General features: G+C 40.9%; 1 protein-coding gene across 1 annotated transcript in view; it reads left to right on the forward strand.

Annotated features, from left to right (window-relative positions):
• Positions 1–13635: 13635 nt before the first annotated feature.
• Atf-2 (Activating transcription factor-2) overlaps positions 13636–21733 on the forward strand; it is a 136220-nt gene continuing 128122 nt past the window's right edge. Inside the window, exon 1 of the mRNA XM_067147599.2 lies at positions 13636–13968. Within this exon, the coding sequence (XP_067003700.2) occupies positions 13918–13968 (51 nt within the window). The 5' untranslated portion in view covers positions 13636–13917. The remainder of the gene's footprint in view (positions 13969–21733) is intronic.

The raw sequence follows: 21733 nt of genomic DNA on the forward strand, positions 1-21733 counted from the left end.
TCCTTGAGCTCTCAGCTCACAGCCACAAAATACCAAAGGGCAGAAAACCCCTAATTACATGGAGCACTTGCTCCCGCCTAGTAATATCAAGCCTCCTAGAGGCACCTTTCAAAATACCAGAAAGAGCTGACCGCTCTCAATCTTTCAAGCCTGTCAAAGGCAACAACCAACATTACTATCAACTGCCCTCAAGGCACACCTATCAAGAAACAGGGGTATCTAGTACCCAATCTACTGGGCCTTCGCGGAAAAGGAACAGATTAATTAAATGGCCCCAAAAAAGAATCAAGATGAATGGAGGCGTGTACTTGCACTCCTACATGAAAGCTTGTTAAAACCTAAGTGGCATTAAGCCGATACACAGGGGCTATTCCCATACTATAGAGGTGACTTGTATAAGAAAAATAATTTAACACATTAATGAAGAGAAGAAAATCGGTTATGAAAACGTAGTCACCTCAAATCCAAATTGAAGGGGAGCTCGAGAGGCTAAGGCACTCTCTATCCCCGATTTACAGTTAAAGTAATAAGAAAATGTTTACATAAGCCGGCACTAAGTTAAATTTTTGAACAGGTAGGATACTTTGAAAAGGTTTCGAACCTTCCCCGGGGGTTAAACTGCTGACCAAGAAAGAAATAAAGATGTTAAAAAGCCATTACCTTTGCTGAAGAGCTGCTGCTCGAAGGAAGAGGCGCAACCCGCCCCCTGCTATACTTCCATACACTAAGCAAGATGTTGTTGAAGTGGCGACGAGCCATGCAAATCAGCAGTTTTTAAACCCTCATGGAAGATTCGAGACCTTTCATGAATAATTAAGACACACCCACAGGCGTTTATTGGTCCCCCAAAAGTTACAGATCAAAAATTGAGGAAGAAGGACATTATTGGTCCAAAATTAATTAAAGAAATTCGGGATTGTCTAAGTTCAAAACTGGCGGAAAGAAAGATTTATATTGCCAACCTACAAATGAAAGAACGAAATTTAGTTATAGGAAAACTTATGAGTATAAAATATCTTCAAGAAAAGTTCCATCACTTCGCACCAGGGTGCATGATCATAGTTTTGGTACAGACATCTGTGAGAGAATGTCCACACTTCTTGATAATTAGTAAACAAAAACAATTCGAAATTAACACGGTGACATCTTCAGATAAACGGTTGAATTAATTCAGTTGTAAAGTTCAGAGTTTCAGCAGTAGAGGAGTAATTTAAGGCGGAAAATTCATATGTGCGGCGTATAGGTGTACAAACCGGAACAATAATAATAATAATAATAATAATAATAATAATAATAATAATAATAATAAATTATTTATTATTATTATTATTATTATTATTATTATTATTATTATTATTATTATTATTATTATTATTATTATTATTATTATTATTATTATTATTATTCCGAGATATCTGTGAAACAGCAGAGATGAAAGAAGGTGCGGGTTGGAATGGGTCTAACTAGAAGTCCGAAAGATGAATTAAAAATTTCAATAAAGGTTATGTTTTCAATAGACAACAAGATTTAACAAATTTTCACTAGGTGAAATGACAATGAAGAAAATCAGGTACAATTATAACTTTACAAACGAAAGCACAAATTAAGGGGTCCTTACAAATCCTGGGCTTCGAGCCCCAATTTCACAATCCTTGAGCTCTCAGCTCATAACCACAAAATACCAAAGGGCAGAAAACCCCTAATTACATGGAGCACTTGCTCCCACCTAGTATGGTCAAGCTTCCTAGAGGCACCTTTCAAAATACCAGAAAGAGCTGACCCGCTCTCAGTCTTTTAAGGCTATTAAAGGCAATACCAGACTTTACAATTAACTGCCATCAAGGCACGACTTATAATGGAACAGGGGTATTTCGCACCCAATCTTCTGGGCCTTCGCAGGAAGGAAAACAAAACGGGTTAAGTTAATGGTCCAAAATACAAAGCTGAAGGGAGGCGAGTACTTGCACTCCTACATGAAAGCTTGTTAAAACCTAAGTGGAGCTAGGCCGATTCAACGGGGGCTATTCCCACAATAGGGAGGTGACTCGTATAAGAAAATTTTAATACATAAAGAAAGAGAAGGAAATCGGTTACGAAAACGTAGTCACCTCAGATCAAAATGAAGGGGAGCTCGAGAGGGTAAAGCACTCTCTATCCAAGATTTACAGTTAAAGTAAAAATTTTACATCGAAATGGTATAGGTTACATCAAAAACGGTTTCGGACCTTCCCCGAGGATTAAACTGCTGAGCTAGCAAGAAAATAAAGATATTAAACGGCCATTACCTTTTGAAGGGCTGCTGACTTATGAAAGAGGCGCTTTCCGCCTCCTGCTATTCTTCCATACACTAAGCTAGATGTTGTTCGAGTCGCGGAGAGCCAGGAAAATCAGCAGTTTTTATACTCTCGGGGAAGATTCGAGACCTTTCATGAATGATTAAGACACACCCACAGTCGTTTATTGGGTAGCTTACAGTTACACATCGACATTGGTAAAGAAAGACGCCATTGGTTGAAAATTAATGACAGAAATTTACGATTGGCTAATTTCAAAACTGGCGGAAAGAAAGATTAGTATTGCCAACCCACAAATGAAAGAACATCATTTAGTAACGAACAAACTTATGAATACAAAATATCTTCAAGGAAAGTTCCTTCACTTCGCACCAGGGTGCATGATCATAGTTTTTGGTAGAGACATCTGTGAGAGAATGTCCACACTTCTAGACAATTAGTGAACAAAAACAATTCGAAATTAACACGGTGACATCTTCTGATAAACGGTTGAATTAATTCAATTTTAAAGTTCAGAGTTTCAGCTGTAGAGGAGTACTTTAAGTCGGAAAATTCAAATGTGCGGCGTATAGGTGTACAATTATTATTATTATTATTATTATTATTATTATTATTATTATTATTATTATTATTATTATTATTATTAAAAACAACTGAAGACTGTGAGTTGGTACTGTTGAATATGCAGGGGAATTCATCGGATTATACTATTTCGTACGTTGGGACGACTACTTGAGTGCCGCTTCGTGGCCTAGATTCGTAGTCACATGAGGCGTGCCTCGTCTGGACTTTCTCGCACAAGAGAGAGAACGTTTTCAAGTACAAGCGTGCGTACTCGCTTCCCCCTCTTATTATGCGCAGTGAGACCTCAGTCGCGCGAGTCAACAGAGAGCCTCTCCTGTCCCGGAACGGATGAAAAGTGCTAGTGTGGACGCTATTTGTCGTAGAACCGCGCGGAAAACGGCATATTTCATCTTCAGGGTATCATGACACGCTTTTGATGATGTTGTGAACAGTTACAGTACGGACCGTGTAGCTGGAAGCTTGCATTCGGCAGCCCTAAAGATTATTTTCCATCGTTTCCCACTTTCATAAATGGCAAATTCTGGGTCTCTGCCACAATTAAGGCCAGTCACATTACTTTCCCAGTCCATCTCTTTCCGTCGTCGTAGAAAACTATACGTTTTAGTGTGATATAAAATTGCCAGCAATATACACGAGGAGATCCTCACCTCTATGACAAAAAGCAAGGAGGTGGTAAAGAAGATAACAAAGCGAAGATGTAGCCTATAAGCCTTTTTTGCCGGTTTGGCGTGAAACGTCTTTCAAATTATGCCTGAGGTTCTCAAGTGAAAAATCAATGAAACGCTTTTAATGTAGCACTTCAAACTATTCTAGTTCAAAAATTATGGTATACCCTTTCAAACCTAATGTCCACGTGTGAGGACAAATACGTTTTAATTTCTGAATATTAAAGTAATTTGAATTTTTCAACAATTTTATTTCAGATATCGTCTCAAAATTTGATTGTATAACTTCACTGAATATCAAGTCTGGTTGCATGGCTAAATGGTTAGCGTGCTGGCCGTTGGTCCAGAGGGTCCGGGTTCGATTCCCAACCAGCTCGGAGATTTTAACCACAATTGGTTAATTCCAATTGCTCGGGGGCTGGGTCTGTGTGGCGTATTCAACATTAGAAATCATCCTAGATAGGGCCCTCATCTTCACAGACATACATGTCGCCGTCTACGCGAAAAAGAACCGCACCAGGCCTCTCTGGAGGCCATACGTCATTATTATTATTATTATTATTATTATTATTATTATTATTATTATTATTATTATTATTGACTATCAACATTACGTAACTGCCCTGTGGCTGAAGATTGAGCAGTGACAATGCCCTGACCAATTCCTGGTAGAAGCTGCGTCTCGTATGTAGGCCTAAAGGATGAAGATGATCATGATGCATACCACAGAGGGGTTACTGTCATTATTACGCAGACCTTTCTAGGGATTTCGTGGACTTATAAGTTTAGAAAACAGCATTCATTTTTTGAGTTATTTTAATAACAATATTACATTTTCTTTGTGTAATTTACTGGAGTGGTTCTATGTTGGCTATAAAATGTTAAATTGCAATTACAACAACAACAACAACAAACTACAAAAATGGCATCTACATTAGAAAATCCAGGCAAAAAGTATACTCTAAGATAGAGAAGATCACGGACACAATGCGTAAAGGCAGAGTTCGCTTCTACGGTCATATACAACGGATGATCGACACTCGATGGTCGAAACGTATCTTCAGTATATTTGACTCAAAACCAAAAACGGCAAGATCTTTCTTGACATTGACGTACCATGGCCTCCACCTCGCCGAACTTCCATAACCCGCAAATGTTATGCTTGTGGGTCGGCAGATCATCTCCGGAACAAGTGTCCTTTGATTAAATCCAGTGGGACAAACAACGGAGCAGGGTCATCCCAATGCTGTTTTAAATTCGGCTCGTTTAGCCATATCGCCAAGAATTGCCCTAATGTTAATAGCACACTCCTGTTCAACTTCTGGTGCAACTTCCACCAACGCAAATAATCAAAACTGTCCAGTGGCATCGGCTGAGTCGGAAAATTCATCTTTCCAAGGCTCAGCCCCGGTTAAAACCTCCGAAAGCTTGGAACAGGGTAGAAATTCTTCTAAACCGGCAGTGGAATGCCCTAAAGAATGTCTTAAGATTGCAGCGGAGACCCCTGCACTAGTACCTTTTCGGAAAATTGAGTTAAATAATGAAACAATTACTGCTCTATTAGACTCTGGGAGTGTGTGTTCCATTATTTCGGCTGAATGGCACTCTAAATTAAAGTCTGTCTGTAAATTTTCTGATTATTGTTCGTCTTCCGTCCAATGCGTTTCGGCTAACTCTTCTCCATTAGAAATTTTAGGTTTCATCTTTGTCAAAATTCCTGTTTCTAAATTTACTTGGAATGTTAAACTGTTTGTGGCTAAGCACTTGTCTTGCCCCATTATATTAGGAGCGGATTTCATGCATCATACCGGTCTAGTGCTCGACGTTCAGAGCAAATCGTGCACTTTCAAATTTGCTAATAATTGTAAAATTCCTTTGCTAAAATGTAATTCTATGTCATGTTCATCTGTTTCTCCTACCCAGGATGAGATGTTGTTAGACCTTAGAGACGTCTACCTGAGGAGCAGGCTGAGAGTATTCGTAAGTTGTGTCAGTCGTTTTCAGATGTTTTTTCTGATACTCTTGTTGTTACTGACCTCATCGAATACAAGATTGAGCTTACGGATTCGATCCCCGTTAGGTTTCCACCTTATAGGTTATCTCCACCTAAAATGAAAGCCCTCAAGGAGATCATCGATCAAATGCTAAATGATGGTATAATTTGAATTTTTCAACAATATGCCCTATTCATATGCCGTATTCATCGCCTATTTTCCTAGTTCCGAAACCCCAAGGTGGCTTCAGGCCTGTGATTGACTATAGGGCTTTAAATCGGAAGGTGGTGTTACAATCTGTGCCTCTTCCCGACATTCACTCTTGTATTTCATGGTTTCGGAAAGCTAAGTTCGTTACCATCTTAGACCTTAATCAGGCGTATAACCAGATCCCTCTAGCTGAAGAATCCAAACATCTCACTGCTTTTGCCACGGATTGGAACTTGTATGAGTACAACCGCGTGCCTTTCGGGCTCCCTACGGGGGCAGCTGTGCTAACGAGACTGCTAGATAGGGTATTTTCGGACATCAGATTGAATACTTATACCATTATCTTGATGATGTCGTCGTATTTCTGAGACCTTTGAAGAACACCTTGATCATCTGAAAGAGGTCCTTAATCGTCTTCGTAAGGCAGGGTTAACTGTGAAGTTATCTAAGGTAGCTTTTGCTAAACCTTCCATGTCATTCCTAGGGCATATTGTGTCGCCCCACGGTGTTTCGATCGATCATTCTGGTGAATTTCTTCAGGAAATTTATTCCCAACTTCGCTAACAGAGCGGCGCCCTTGAAACTTCGTAGGAAAGGCGTCAAATTTGAGTGGGGGACCTTCTCAACAAGCCGCTTTCGAAGACCTGAAATTAGCTCTTTGTAACGCCCATGTCCTTGCTATGCCTGATTTCTCGAAGAAATTCATCGTTCAAACCGACGCGTCGTAATCGGCGGTGGCTGCTGTGCTTCTTCAAGAGACTCAACTCGGAAGGCGACCCATCGCCTATGCATCTAGGACACTATCGGCTCAAGAAGCCAAGTATTCCATCTATGAACTTGAGGGTTTGGCAGTCTTATTTGCACTAGAGAAGTTCCGCCTCTATCTGGAACATGTCAAGTTCGACTTGGAAACAGATAACCAAGCCTTAAGTTGGGTCTTAGCTAGACCGCGTCGTACTGGTCGTATAGCCCGATGGGCCATCAGGATTTCTGCTTTCCAGTCTGATGTCAGGCACATTAGAGGATCGGAAAATGTGGTTGCGGATGGATTAAGCCGCATGTTTGCTAATGATGGGGAGACCTCTGAATTGGAAGATAGTTCTTCTCTTCCTGAGACCATACCTCCTGGTGTAAATGCCATTCTAACTGATGCCCCCATGCTGTTTAGGAACATTGAAAAATATCAACGTGAAGATCCAGTGCTGGCTCCTATTATGGAAACCCTCTCTTCTGGGGAACATTTCGTCCCTTATGTGTTGAGGAATGGAGTTTTATGTTGCCCGTCGAGGCATGATCAGAAGATGAAAGTTGTGGTTCCAGCTGTTCTTGTACCTATGATCTTCAAGTACTAACATGAGACCCCATTAGGGGGGCATTTAGGCATCTTCAAAACTCGAGAAAACATCCGAGAGATGTTCATCTGGAAAAGTATGGACGGTGAAATTCGTGAATTGGTAAAAGCTTATAAATCTTGTTGGCTTAGTAAGGCCACCTTGTCCACTAAGCTACGGCTACTATCTTCTCATCAAGCGTCGCGCCCCATGGTACGCCTCTATATCGACTACGTAGGACCCTTCCCCCAATCAAAGGAGAATGCCCACAAATTCATTATTGTGTGTGTAGATGGTTTCACACGATTCTCTTGGTTATTTCCTACTAAGCTGGCATCCGCTCAGTCCACTATTGCTTGTTTAAATACCATATTTGCTTCTTTTGGTCCATGTCAATATTTAGTTTCTGATAATACTAAGGCATTTACCTCCAATCTCTTCCGTAAATTCTGTTTTGATCTGTCCATCTCTCATGTAACTACTTCGGCGTATTATCCTCAACTATCTCTGGCTGAGCGGGTCAATCGTAATCTGAGATCGGCGCTCATTGCATTTAATCATGATGATCATTCCAGGTGGGATACATCCCTGCATTGGTTGGCCTTCGCTTTGAATTCGGCGGTTCATGAATCTCATAAGTTCACTCCTGCTTCATTGATGTTTAAATTTGTGCCTAACACGCCGCTCTCTAACCTTTGGTCACTTAATGATATTCTACCAGATACAATAGATCCCGATAATATTAGAGATCTATGGAAGAAGGCTAAGGCCAATCTTAAAGCTTCTCATGAAAAGGTTAGGGAAAGATATGATCGTCGACGGAGGCCCACCAATCTAAAAGTAGGAGATCAAGTCATGGTTAAAAACTTTGTTCCCGCGGACAAGCTTGCCCCCGGATTTCATGGGACGAGCATCATTTTAGATTTCCTGACTCCTGTTACATTATTGGTGAGCAATCCAGCAAGCGAGATGATCTTTAGGGTCCACATCTCCCAAGTAAAACCTGTATAATTCGTTTTTGTTGTTTGCTCATTGCCATCAAACTTTTGCTGGAACTTTGAAGGCTCTATTTTCTTTTAATCTAAGGCCTTCTGCACTTTGGTTGTTTTTTTTATCTATTTGTATAATAAATGTACGATCTTACCCTCCGGTTTTCCTGCTGTGCATTCCTGAGTGCCCATTACCTAGCCCCCGCCTCCTGCATATCCTCACGGTGGCAAGAAAACCTGCCACGCCGCCCGGTCCTCAGCATCACCAATAAAAATCGTACCCTCTATTCTCAAGTCTCCAAAAACATTTTTCTGTCGCCGAGATCTTATTGTTTCAGTGCCCCGCAGCCGTTCGTCGCCGTACCGCCACTGAGGTGGGGTACGGGCCTACTCCACTCCCGTGATGTCTACCTGTGTACGGCGCGCCGGAGTCCAATTCCCGGCAAAGGCTGAAGGGCAGCGCACCACCCGCCAACTCTTCTGGGGACTGTACATATACTTCTGATCTGCGGCGATCTTCACCACGACTACCCCTCTCATAGTAGCGGGAGATGTGTATCTGAGGGTACTTGAGGGGTCCGGGCGACCTTAACAGGATGTCGGCAGCGGCGGCAGGACTTGCCGTCAAAAATATTCATATGTATTTCACATTCTGCAGCAACAAAGAAACTCTAAAGCTGAAGTTTAACTAGTTGCTACCCGACTACTTCAAAAAAACTTAGATTTCTTTTCTCTCTTCAAAGTTAAATAATATTTTTTTTAAACTTCTTCTGTGTCACCTCTTGGAAGGACATTTGGGGGGGTCTGTACCGGTGGGTACACCTCTACGCCGCACATTTAAATCTTGCGCCAATAAAACCTCCTCTACTGGATGAACAGTGAATTTGGAACTAGACCTCCTTAAACTTTTTACTCAGAAGATGTCACTACCTTAATTTTGTGATTGTTAAGTCTCCAGGACTGTGTGAATTTCAACGTGTTATGGTTACCATTTATCAAGAAGTTTGGACTTTCTACAACAGATGTCACTACAAAAACTATGATCATGCACCCTGGTGCGAAGTGAAAGAACTTTTTGGAAGAAATTTTGTATTCATAAGTTTTTTCTTTACTAAATTTCGTTCATTCATTTGTGGGTTGGCTACATTTATATTTTCTTTCCGCCAGTTTTGAATCCAGCCAATCGCTAATTTTTGTAGTTAATTTCCGACCAATCCTGGATTTCTTCTTCGACTTTGAGTGTAAATTTTGTATGGTCCAATAAGATTGATTATTCATGAAAGGTCTCGAACCTTCCCCGAGGGTTTATAAACTGCGGATTTTCATGCCTCTTGGCCATTTGATCAACATCTAAGTGTGTGTAGGCTATGTAAAGCAGGAGGCGGTAGGTGCCTCTTTCAGCAGGCAGCAGTTCTTCAGCAAGGTAACGGCCGTTTAACATCTTTATTTCTTGCTAGCAACGCAGTTCAACCCGAGGGATAGATCCGAAACTTTAATATGTAACCAACTTCTATAAAATGTAAATTCTGCCGGCTAATGTGAAAATTTCATAAAATCTGTAACTGTAATTCGGGGATAGAGAGTGATTTACCTTCTCGAGCTCCACTTCATATTGGTTTGAGGCGACTAAGTTTTGTAACTGGTTTTCTTCCTTTTCGTAATGTATTAAAATATTCTTATACGAGTCACCCCCATAGTTTGGGAATAGCCCCTGTTTCATCGGTCTAGTACCTTTTAGGTTTTAAGAATGCATATTTAGGAGTGCAAGTGCACGCCTCCATTCAATTTGGTGTTTCGGGCCATTTACTTAACCTGTTCTTTTCTGCTAAGGCCCAGTAGGTTGGGTACAAGATACCCCTATTTCTTTTTTTGTAAGTTGTGCCTTGATGGCAAATAATTGTAAGTTTCTGGTATTGCCTTAAATAGGCTTGAGAAACTGAGAGCGTGTCAGCTCTTTTCTAGTGTGGTAACTGTGCCTCTGGGAGGCTTGATATTTGAAGTTGGGAGCAAGTGTTCCAGGGATTGGGGGCTTTCTGCCCTTTGAACAATTTGTGCTCGCCTGTAAAAGTTGAGCTAGGGGCTCAAAATTATAATAGTAGGTCTCGTAGCCCAAGAGTGTTAAAATTCTGAAATCTTGGATCTCAACAGGATGTCGGCAGCGGCGGCAGGACTTGCCGTCAAAAATATTCATATGTATTTCGCATTCTGCAGCAACAAAGAAACTCTAAAGCTGAAGTTTAACTAAGACTTGTTTCCAAATTGTTATTTAACCAAGTGAAAAGTTGTTATAATTTTGTTGTTTCTTCGGAAAATATAACCTTTGTTAAAATTTTAAATTAACATTGACTTTGTAGTTAGACCCATTCATCCCGGCACCTTCTTTCACCTCTGCTGGTCCACCAAACAACGGTAATAATAATAATAATAATGATAATAATAATAATAATGTTGTTTTTACGCCCCACTAACTACTTTTACGGTTCTCTGAGACGCTGAGATACCAGAATTTTTCCCGCAGGAGTTCTTTTGCGTGCCAGTATATCTACTGACACGGGGCTGACGTAGGCCCAACTTGAGCACCTCCATATACCACCGGACTGAGTCAGGATCGAACCTGCTAACTTGGGCTCAAAAAGCCAGCCAGCCGTCTGCGCTAATCAGCCCAACTTTGAATTATTTTAAGATGAAAATCGTGCGTCCATTCTACTATATTATTCTATATTATTTGGGCCCAAATTTTGTTCACATAAGATGAGCGATATATTTTAAACATTATTCCGAATATAATTATTATTCTGTCCATATAAACGGACAAGGAAAATAAGAAGTGAGGAAGTTTCCCGTTGTTTTTCTCGTCGAGCCAGAAGTTGCTATTACATATCAGTCTGTAGGGACTAGCTGTGTAAGGAGTGGTGTTAATAGCATCGCTCATTGCTCAGTCACTTTCATGGTGTTATCCCCTGTGGGTGGGGGCGGTAGAATAACACCCACGGTATCCCCTGCCTGTCGTAAGAGGCGACTAAAAGGGGCCCCAGGGGCGCTGAATTTTGGAGCGTGGGTTGGTGACCACGGGGCCCTTAGCCGAGTCCTGGCACTGCTTCCACTTACTTGTGCCAGGCTCCTCACTTTCATCTATCCTAACCGACCTCTCTTGGTTAACACTTGTTCTTTTCCGACCCCGACGCTATTAGGTTTGCGAGGGCTAGGGAGTCTTTCATCTTCACGCCTTTCGTGGCCCTTATCTTCCTTTGGCCGATACCTTCATTTTTCGAAGTGTCGGACCCCTTCCGTTTTTTCTCTCTGATTAGTGTTATATAGAGGATGGTTGCCTAGTTGTACTTCCTCTTAAAACAATAATCACCACCACCACCACTTTCATGGTGTTAAAGCCAAGGTTGAGACTCAGACAGGTCAATTTAAGTAACAAATTCATACTAGCCCATATCAGAAGACAAAGAGGACTGTATACATTAGGTCTCGTCAACAAAGGCACTCTAACTATTGGATAAAGTGATATCCAACAAGCGTTTGCAGTAGCTGACACATCGTCTTTGAGTAGGCTACTAAGACAGTTGAATAGCAATAGAGGTGCGACGGTCCAGAAATAATGTGTCACTGCTCCAGTGACACGACTGGAGCAGTGACATGTTGCCGGTCCAGTGACAAACCAGTCCAACCACAGATGGAGCTGAGGAGCATGGCAGAGCGCGGTAAGTGACAGACCGGTCCAGCTGAGGAGTATGGCTCCGCGGTGACACGCTACCGGTCCAGTGACAACCGGTACAAGCACAAATGGAGCTGAGGAACATAGCATAGTAGGTTTACGTAGTCAGCGAAACGCACGATGTGCTTGCTCTGTTCCTCGATTATGTCATGATCACGCCTGTCTTATCTGATTCGATAATGGCACACTAGTGGTAGGTTGAAAGAATCGAAAATATTTTTTTATCTTCAATTAATAAATACATAATAATGTTATTTGTTTTACGTCCCAATAAGTACATTTACTGTTTTCGGAGACGCCGAGGTGCCGGAATTTTGTTCTACAGGAGTTCTTTAACTTGCCAGTAAATCTATTAATAATAATGTTATTTGCTTTACGTCCCACTAACTACTATTACGATTTTCGGAGACACTGAGATGCCGAAATTTAGTCCCGCATGAGTTCCTTTACGTGCCTCTAAATCTACCGATACGAGGCTGACGTATTTGCGCACCTTCAAATACCACCCGACTGAGCCAGGATCGAACCTGCCAAGTTGGGGTCAGAAGGCCAGTGCTGTACCGACCAAGCTACTCCGCCCGGCACAATTTTATTTCAAGAAGTAAATTACAAGTAGACTTTCTGGAAAAAGTAACGATTACAAGTACTTTTTTAAATGTAATCGTTACAAGTAATCCGATTACTTTTACCCAGTTACTTCCCAACTAGGAAAATGATAATATTTTGACCGAGCTCGATAGTTGCAGTCGCTTAAGTGCGGTCAGTATCCAGTATTCGGGAGATAGTAGGTTCGAACCCCACTGCCGGCAGCCCTGAAAATGGTTTTCCGTAGTATCCCATTAAGGCCTCGGCCGTTTCCTTCCCACTCCTAGCCCTTTCCTGTCCCATCGTCGCCGTAAGACCTATCTGTGTCGGTGCGAAGTAAAACAAGTAGCAAAAAAAAGAAAAAAAGAAAGATAATATTTTGTGTGCAATTCTTCCCTAAGATTCTGACATGTGAATGACCTATAATGTTGTTTAGAAATCACCGATGATCATTTTGAAATATCTGACGTTTTAAAAAGTATTCAGTGTTGTGAATTTAACATGTTCGTTGATCATATTCGCCAGATTAAATGATTAGTCATAGTATTAAAAGTGACGTTTAACTATATTTTAACTATGTTAAGAAAAACAGTAATTAATAGTAATCACAATAATGTATTATTATTATTATTATTATTATTATTATTATTATTATTATTATTATTATTATTATTATTATTATTATTATTATTATTATTATTATTATTATTATTATTTGTAGAAACGTTTTAATGCTGAAGTAGATTACTGTGGATTTCTTTCGTTCGCATGAAATATTGAACACCATACCGGTATGTCTCCGTCCTGTTCTTGTCACAACCTCCCTAAAGGTACGGGACGCCGACGGCTGTGTCACTGGACCGTTTGCGAATAGCAGTAACAACACTTCCCGGTACAGCAAACTGCGAGTCGCAGCGCAAGACTGTCACAGTAGCAGTGGACCGGTAGCAGCAAACTGCGAGTCGCATCCTAAGACTGTCACAGTAGCAGTGAACCGGTAGCAGCAAACTGCAAGTCGCATCGCAACACTGTCACAGTAACAGTGGACCGGTAGAGAAGAGGATCCTGGAGCAGGTTGTCACTGCTCCTTTCGGAAAATAGGTTACGCGTACCGGTACGCCAGTACCGACACCGGACACACCTCTACAGTTGAATATCGCGCTCAATTTAAGCACATGTTTCGACGTTCGTTTTTCTTCCACAGGTTAGGTAACAAATGAAGTAATGTTTGCGTGCACTAGTTGACATTTATCGGAAATGTAAAGTGTAAATATTTATCTTGTACCGTGCACTGTGGGAAGAAATGTGGTATGAATTCTAGAGTAGTTGACTTCTGTGTCGGGTGTTCCTCTTTATAAAATTGCAATGGAGGTTAATTCAAATTTGTCTTTGACTGATACTTCAGTTGGTTAAAGCATTCGTATAATATCGTCGGCCTTGACCAATCAAAATGAAATGCTGAAGTTTATTAAAATTATTTTGTGACACATCCTCTTTAAACACCGGTGGCAGGTGATTTGAAGTTGATAAATACAGAACAATGGATGAAACTGATAAACCTTTTGCCTGTACCGTAGATGGATGTAAGATGGTAAGAAATATTTTAGTTAGGTTAACTCTTTGTGAACTCTGTACAGTCATTTGTTGTAAATAGTAGGGTTTTTCCCGTATATTTAAATTTCATAGTATTGAAAACAGTGTTCGTAAATGACGGCAAATTAGAGATTGTAAAAGCAACTTCTGGCTCAGTGTGGAAAGCAACGGGACACTTTATCACTTCTTATGTTCCTTGTGTGCCTCTTCGGTGACGCCTAGCCCATCTACGACAGCTAATGACGGAGCTTTTGAGAATCCAAACAGCTGACAGCTTAACATATGCTCCTCTTGTGGTTGTTGGCATGTTCTTAAATTCATTTTCTTCAGTAGGTCTGCATGCTTGGGTTATGAAACATAGCTTGCTATGATTGTCATTCCCAGAAGGTGTCAAACTATTACATATTATTCCTGAATTAACTTACAGTCTTGAAATATTCCAAACTGAATGTAAGTTATGATATTTTGTGACAGAGCCATTTTCATGAAAGTAAATGTACAAGAGAAAAACGTACATGTGACTTGCACATGCATAGTTTTATCTGTATTCTGCGATGTATGTCAGAGTTTCACATTAGTCATCTTCATCGTATCCAGCGATGTTTCATTTATTCGATAGGTTGGCATACGAAGCACTTCCACCAATTTCTATTCTTGAAGCCTATGTTTCTTCAGTTTCGATGTTGTAGCAGTCCCCACCTCTCGTCTTGATGTTGGATCTGATCATGTATCTATACCTCATACTGGGTCTTACTCTTAGTCTCTTGTTCTCATATTGTAAATCAGACAGTTTCCATGGTAATCTGTTTGCATCCATCATTCAAATGTAGCCTATCCATACCACCCTTATGACACTAAGATGTCCTGTAATCTACCAACTTGAGTTGTGTTACTAATATCTGTATTTCTTAATCCATCACACTTAGTTCTTCTGACCGAAGGGCTACTCCAAACAGGTCTCATCTCAGATGCCTGCATTCTGCTCACCTATTGTCCTCATTGCCAAGTTTCACACCCATATGTCAGAAGTGGCAAGTAATAAATTTGATAGATGGCTTTCTTGCATTTCGGTGGTATATTTTGATTTCATGTTTAGTCTCGAATTGCTTGATAGAAGTTTCTCCAGCTTGAATCCATTTGGTTTCTTCATCATGTGTTGAACCACTATTTGATATTGTGCTGCCAAGGTATTTGAATTTGGTTGTCATCTTCAATAGTAACTTATTTCTTTCTAATAAGTTATGTCTCCTGTTGACTGCTTAACTCTTTGCATAACCATCACCACCACCTCACTCTTTACTCGACTAAAATTGAAGTTATACTCCTTGGCTACTGCTGTCCGGGCATTTACCTATTCCTGAACTTCATGTCTTGAATCACCCAACACACGTCGTTAGCAAAGATCATAATTCTCATTTTATCTGTACCGATGATGGAACCAACTCTTTGTTGGATCTTATTCATTACTGTAATGAAAAAAAGTGGTGACAGGATTCCACTTTGTTGTAATCTCATTGTTATTTGAAAGTTATTTGTCATTCCTAACAGTGTTATAACAGACTGTTAGCATTCTCATGGATAGTTTCAATCCTCTCCACCATGCTTTCTACAGTACCAAAAATTCAGACTTAGTTTTCGGATATTAATTCCCTCTCTCTCTCTCTCTCTCTCTCTCTCTCTCTCTTTTACACCCTGTGACGTCAAGTATGACGTCATCACCCCTTCGTCACCAAGTAAACATGTCGCCATGTGCTCTACCAGTCCTATATAGTGTCCTCTTCAGTGTTCTATATGGTAGGTAATAGTACAAAAACCTAGTATTTTCGCACTTCTATGCCTTCCTTGTACCCTAATGAACATATCTAATAGCATATGACGGCGCCTACAAGTGAACTGGAGATAGCGTGATTGTGTACCGTAACCCAAATAAATAAATGTGTTGGGTATTCAGCCCGAAGGCTGGTTTGATCCTCTGCAGCTCCGCCAACAGCTGTCATAAATAGCCTAGGCGTCACTGAAGAGGCGTACTAGGGAAACGAGGAGTGAGGTAGTTTCCCGTTGCTTTCCTCAAATAAATAAATGAACTAGTAAATTAAACTGAACTCCCCAGTATTTACAGAAAATGTTGAAAGTGATCTTGAGTTGCGATGCATGTTTTGCATCTTATAATTAGATTTTGAAACATACTTTGCAGTTCATGGACACTGATGGAACGCACAGTGTTCCTAATTTTGATTTTTAATTCTTCTGCAGTTCGAGAATTATTCCTGTAAAAGATTCCTTTGAGATTTCCCCATAGATAAAAGTCACATGTGCTTAAATCAGGCAAACGAGGGGGACATAGGCCTTTACTGATGATCTGATAATCATTGAACACTTCCTGCAACCGTCGCATAGACTTGTGAGCCGTCACACCATCCTGCTGGAATTAGGCGTACTTTGTTTTCTTCTTCAGTCAGTTCAACAAAAAATGGTTTGAGAATGTTGTGAATACAACGGTCAGAAGTAATCGTGTCCTGAAAAAATATCTATATTGGATCGATAATTTGTCGAGCACTAAAAATGGTGCACCATACACTCACTTTCACTTATTGCAGAGGTGTCAGCTGTAAAATGTGCAGATTCTCTGTATCCCTGGTCCTGTTGTTCTGTGAACTGACATATCCACTGAAATAAAAATATACTTCATTACTCATAAAAAGAAAGTTTGAATCCACAATATCACCTTGGACACTATTCATTGGCCTACCAAGCAACTGTCATTTAGCCCGAAGTCCTACAGATTACAAGGTGACACAGGGTCAGTGCGACGAATCCTCTTGAACATTATTCTTGATTTTCTAGACCGGCGTCACCATCTTATCGTCAGATAGCTCCTCTATTGTAATCACACCGAGCTCGATAGCTTAAGTCGCTTAAGTCCGGCCAGTATCCAGTATTCGGGAGATAGTAGGTTCGAACCCCACTGTTGGCAGCCCTGAAAATGGTTTTCCGTGGTTTCCCATTTTCTCACCAGGCAAATGCTGGGGCTGTACCTTAATTAAGGCCACGGCCGCTTTCTTCCAACTCCTAGCCCTTTCTGGTCCCATCATCGCTATAAGACCTATCTGTGTCGGTACGACGTAAAGCAACTAGAAAAAAAAAATGTAATCGCGTACGAGTGGACCTCGAACCAACCTTCAGGACCAAATAAAAATCCCTGACCTCGCTGGGAATCGAGCCTAGGGCCTGAGCGTTAGAGGCAGGCACGCTACCCCTAGACCGCGGGGCTGGACACAGTTCATTAGCCAATTGCAAAATCTTATTCTTGCAATCAAATCTCTAGGCTGTATGATATAGACTGAATGAATCCGGTAAGATCGTAAATGTAATAATTTTGTTGCATTACTTGCTGATACAATGTAAAATACCGGTTTCCTGAACTATTCTCCGAAGCGACTTATTTTGGCTGACTTGCAGTCTTGCCTGTATATCTTCTAATCTCTCCTGTGTGAGAGCTGTTCTCCTTCGCTGCTTTTTCTTATTAGTTACGTAACCAGTTCTACGCCACTTTTGAACGAGTTGATGCACATAACGTTTTGATGGTACTGTAGAATCAGGAAACTGTGTACAGAATTTTCAAAGACCCCTTTTAACTAGTTTTTCTTCTTGTGTAAATAACACTTGATTAAAAATATTCTCTGTGTACCTACTTAACCATTGTGATAATAACCTTACAACACACCTTAAAACCGAGCTCGATAGCTGCAGTCGCTTAAGTACGGCCAGTATCCAGTATTCGGGAGATAGTAGGTTCGAACCCCACTGTCGGCAGCCCTGAAAATGGTTTTCCGTGGTTTCCCATTTTCACACCAGGCAAATGCTGGGGCTGTACCTTAATTAAGGCCATGGCCGTTTCCTTCCCACTCCTAACCCTTTCCTGTTCCATCGTCGCCATAAGACCTATCTGTGTCGGTGCGACGTAAAGCAACTAGCAAAAAAAAAAAAAAAAAAAAACCGCCTTAAAGTCCAGTCATTACTAGCGAATTGTGAGACAGCATCTGCTGCCTCAGCTGTCAATATTTCTTATCACACCAGGCTTGACACAAGCCTTATGGCACTTACTTGGGGATTCCCACAGCCTGTAAGCTGAAGTGTGAAATCTTAAACTATACTCTCTGTATTTCCCCGTGAACTGGTGCAGACCAAATATCCAGTCCACAGTGGATCTACCATGTTATTCTTGCGACAGACTTGCTTTTGGTATAAGGCCTGATCTTCCTTTTTGTGATTTTTTCTGGGATAGATATTTCTATAATTGGAGCACTTCCCTTGAAAAGTGGTAGGCTATGTTTATATTTTTCCAGTCTGCAGGTATTTCATTTATTTTCCAGATTTTATGAAACAGTTATGATTTTATGAAACAGTTTTCTAGCGACTCCCATGGATTTGATCATCTCTCCAAATATTTCACACCGAGCTCGATAGCTGCAGTCGCTTAAGTGCGGCCAGTATCCAGTATTCGGGAGATAGTAGGTTTGAACCCCACTGTCGGCAGCCCTGAAAATGGTTTTCCATAGTTTCCCATTTTCACAGCAGGCAAATGCTGGGGCTGTACCTTAATTAAGGCCATGGCCGATTCCGTTCCACTCCTAGGCCTTTCCTATCCCATCGTCGCCATAAGACTTATCTGTGTCGGTGCGACGTATAGCCACACTAGCAAATATTTCACCTATACCAGTTATGATATACATATTTCCATTTGTACTCTACATCATTCCATGTAAGATCTGTCTCGTTGCTGCAGATACGGACACTGCTTTTTCCACTGTCTGAGGGAAGATACCTCTTGTCTAATTCTTCTCCAGTGCTTCTTCAAACTCTTCCTGATCACTCCACATTCAGTATCCCCCTGTGGGTGGGGGCAGGAGAATAACACCCACGGTATCTCCTGTCTGTCGTAAGAGGCAACTGAAAGGGGCCCCAGGGGCTCTGAACTTTGGAGCATGGGTTGGCGACCACGGGGCCCTTACCTGAGTCCTAGTACTGCTTCCACGTATTTATGCCAGGCTCCTCACTTTCATCTATCCTATCTGACCTCTCTTGGTCAACTCTTGTTCTTTTCCAACCTTAACGGTATTGCATATGGAGGCCTAGGAGTCTTTCATTTTCACCCCCTTCGTGGTCCTTGTCTTCCTTTGGCTGATACCTTCATTTTTCGAAGTGTCGGACCCCTTCCCTTTTTCCTCTCTGATTAGTGTTATATAGAGGATGGTTGCCCAGTTGTACTTCCTCTTAAAACAATAATCACTACCACCACCACCACATTCAGTAGATCATCAGAATATTATTTCCATACTTGTTCAGTCTCTTCACCCGGAAGTAATGAGGTTGCCATTGTCATCTGTAAGATATTTTATGTTTTCCTTTTGTAATCTTTAAGATATTTTCTGTTTTCCTTGTCTTGTCGTCTGTTCTAAGGGTCTACAAAAATTTTCTATTACCATCCTCATTTCTTGTAGTTCTTCACTCCGTCCATACAGCCAGTTTTCCCTCTCTTTCCTCACAATTCATTTTATTCCCCTTTTTGCTTGCTTTGTTCCAGTCACTGTGGTTCTTTCTTAAAATACATCCTGCATACATTGCTCATACTTGTACTGCCTGCCTTGTTCTATCAGTCCAACAGGGTGTGACTTTCCATTGATCCATTCACATAGGCCTTGTTCTTCCATTGTCTTAACCAAACATTCTTTGAAGTTTCTGAACTCCCCTTGTAGGTCTACTGTTGACTGTTTTGTTTGTTGTAGGCTTTGTCTAATATTATCTTGGAAATGGTCTACTTTCTTGAGATCCTTTAGCCTCCACCGCCCTGAGTTTCTTCTCCTGGGTTATCCTTGGGCTTACCTTTTTCAGCTTTATAAATCTAAAAGTACCTATTGAGCAGCATGTGGTCACTGTTAAGGGACATTGCTTACTAGATATCACTGTAACATTCAACTATCTTCCCTGAAGTTCTTTTTCCATCAAAATATTAATCAGTGATTGACTCTTGTTGTTCATCCCAGCTATATTTAATGATGTAATACTTTTCCTTCTGATACTGTGTGTTCCTTATCACTAGACTGTTTCTCATACAGAGGTCCATTAGTTTATCACTTTCTCAATGAGGATCCATGATATTTTTATACCCTTCTCTTACTGATACTACTTGGGCATTCCAATAACAATAATACTGAGGAAGCGGCTGTGCCTTTTGTGTGGTATGATTCAAAAACATTCCATTGAATTTTAAATCCAAATATGGCAGAAAGTAACGTCAAATTTTTCCGGGTGTATTTTTGCTTAAAATGGCTCGCTGCTCCATCAGAAAACAATTTTACTACTTTAAAGTTCAGGACAAGTCTATATGGCTCAGGCGGCAGGGCGTCGGCCTCTCACCACTGGGTTCCGTGGTTCAAATCGCGGTCATTCCATGTGAGATTTGTGCTGGACAAAGCGGAGGCGGGGTACTCCAGTTTTCCCTGTTCCAGCAACACTCTCCAATATCATTTCATTTCATCTGTCAATCAATATTAATCATTGCCCCAGAGAAGTGCGACAGGCTTCGGCAGCCGGCAGAGTTCCTATCCTCAGCGCTAGGTGGGGGCTTCATTCATTCCATTCTGACTCAGTCAAATGACTGGAAACAGGCTGTGGATTTTCATTTTCAAGGTTCAGAGCGATCTCCAATACTTCTGAAAAGAATGTTCTTTGAAGAACATCAACTGCATATTTGTCATATGCTGTATTATCTGAAACGAGAGCAATTTACTTCTTCTGAACTTCATTGCTACACTTTCTTCTAAACCAAGCAACTGCAGTAAACATGGAGACTTGTTTATTATTCCAATGAGCTGCCTAAATCTCATTTTGCTCCTTTCATGTGGAATTTTCAGAGAAGTGAATTTGCATGACAGATTCATTCAACTTTTTTCCCAATCATACTTAAAAGCCTCAGATTGCTGTCCTTGATTCGTCTGATGTCCTCTCTGATACTTCTCGCACACACACACAGTGTGATAGAACATCTTAATTGGAGCTTAATATTGTCGTCAGCTTCCGTTTGGAGTTTTGTGCCAGCATACAGTGAGCCACCTGGTGATGAACGAGTGTACCACTACAGATCAAATGGTAAAACTTTCTTAAATTCAAACCATCATTATTGTAGGAGACTTCCTCGTGAATAGTCGAGATTTTCTTCTTAAGACGCGGAGCAAAGTTCTCTGCGAAACTTAATGTTTTCTTGTCACGGCATAAGCCCGAAAGCTCATATCATTAACCTGTGAAGTTTAAGAATTCAAGACCTTTTCCTGTTATCATGCAGCTATGGCAAGAGCTGTTACCTGAGTTGGAAATCATGTTCCTTTTGCAAGGGATGATAAACAACAGTTTCAGGGCTAGAAAATATGTAATTGTACTAAGCGATAATAGCGAAAATTCGTGACGTGATAGATGAGGTATTTTCATTTAGATTTAATATGATGAGAATCGGAACTTTGAATTTACGACGTGCTTAGCTAGAAAGTGCATTCATGAGGAACGCACTAATGAGATTTCACTGTAGCTGGAACATGGCAGGTGAATTACTAGAGTTCAAATGGTGCTTTCTTGAACTGAAACTGACCAGTATGAATGACAAAAGCAGTATATTTTCTGCTCTGAAGCTCCACAGGAACATGAGAAACCCTTCTTTTAAGTCAAGCATGCTGAATACTTATAAACCTTGTAACCTATCGTCTATTAGT

The sequence above is a fragment of the Anabrus simplex genome, chromosome 5 (assembly GCF_040414725.1).
Source record: "Anabrus simplex isolate iqAnaSimp1 chromosome 5, ASM4041472v1, whole genome shotgun sequence".
Lineage (NCBI taxonomy): Eukaryota > Metazoa > Arthropoda > Insecta > Orthoptera > Tettigoniidae > Anabrus > Anabrus simplex.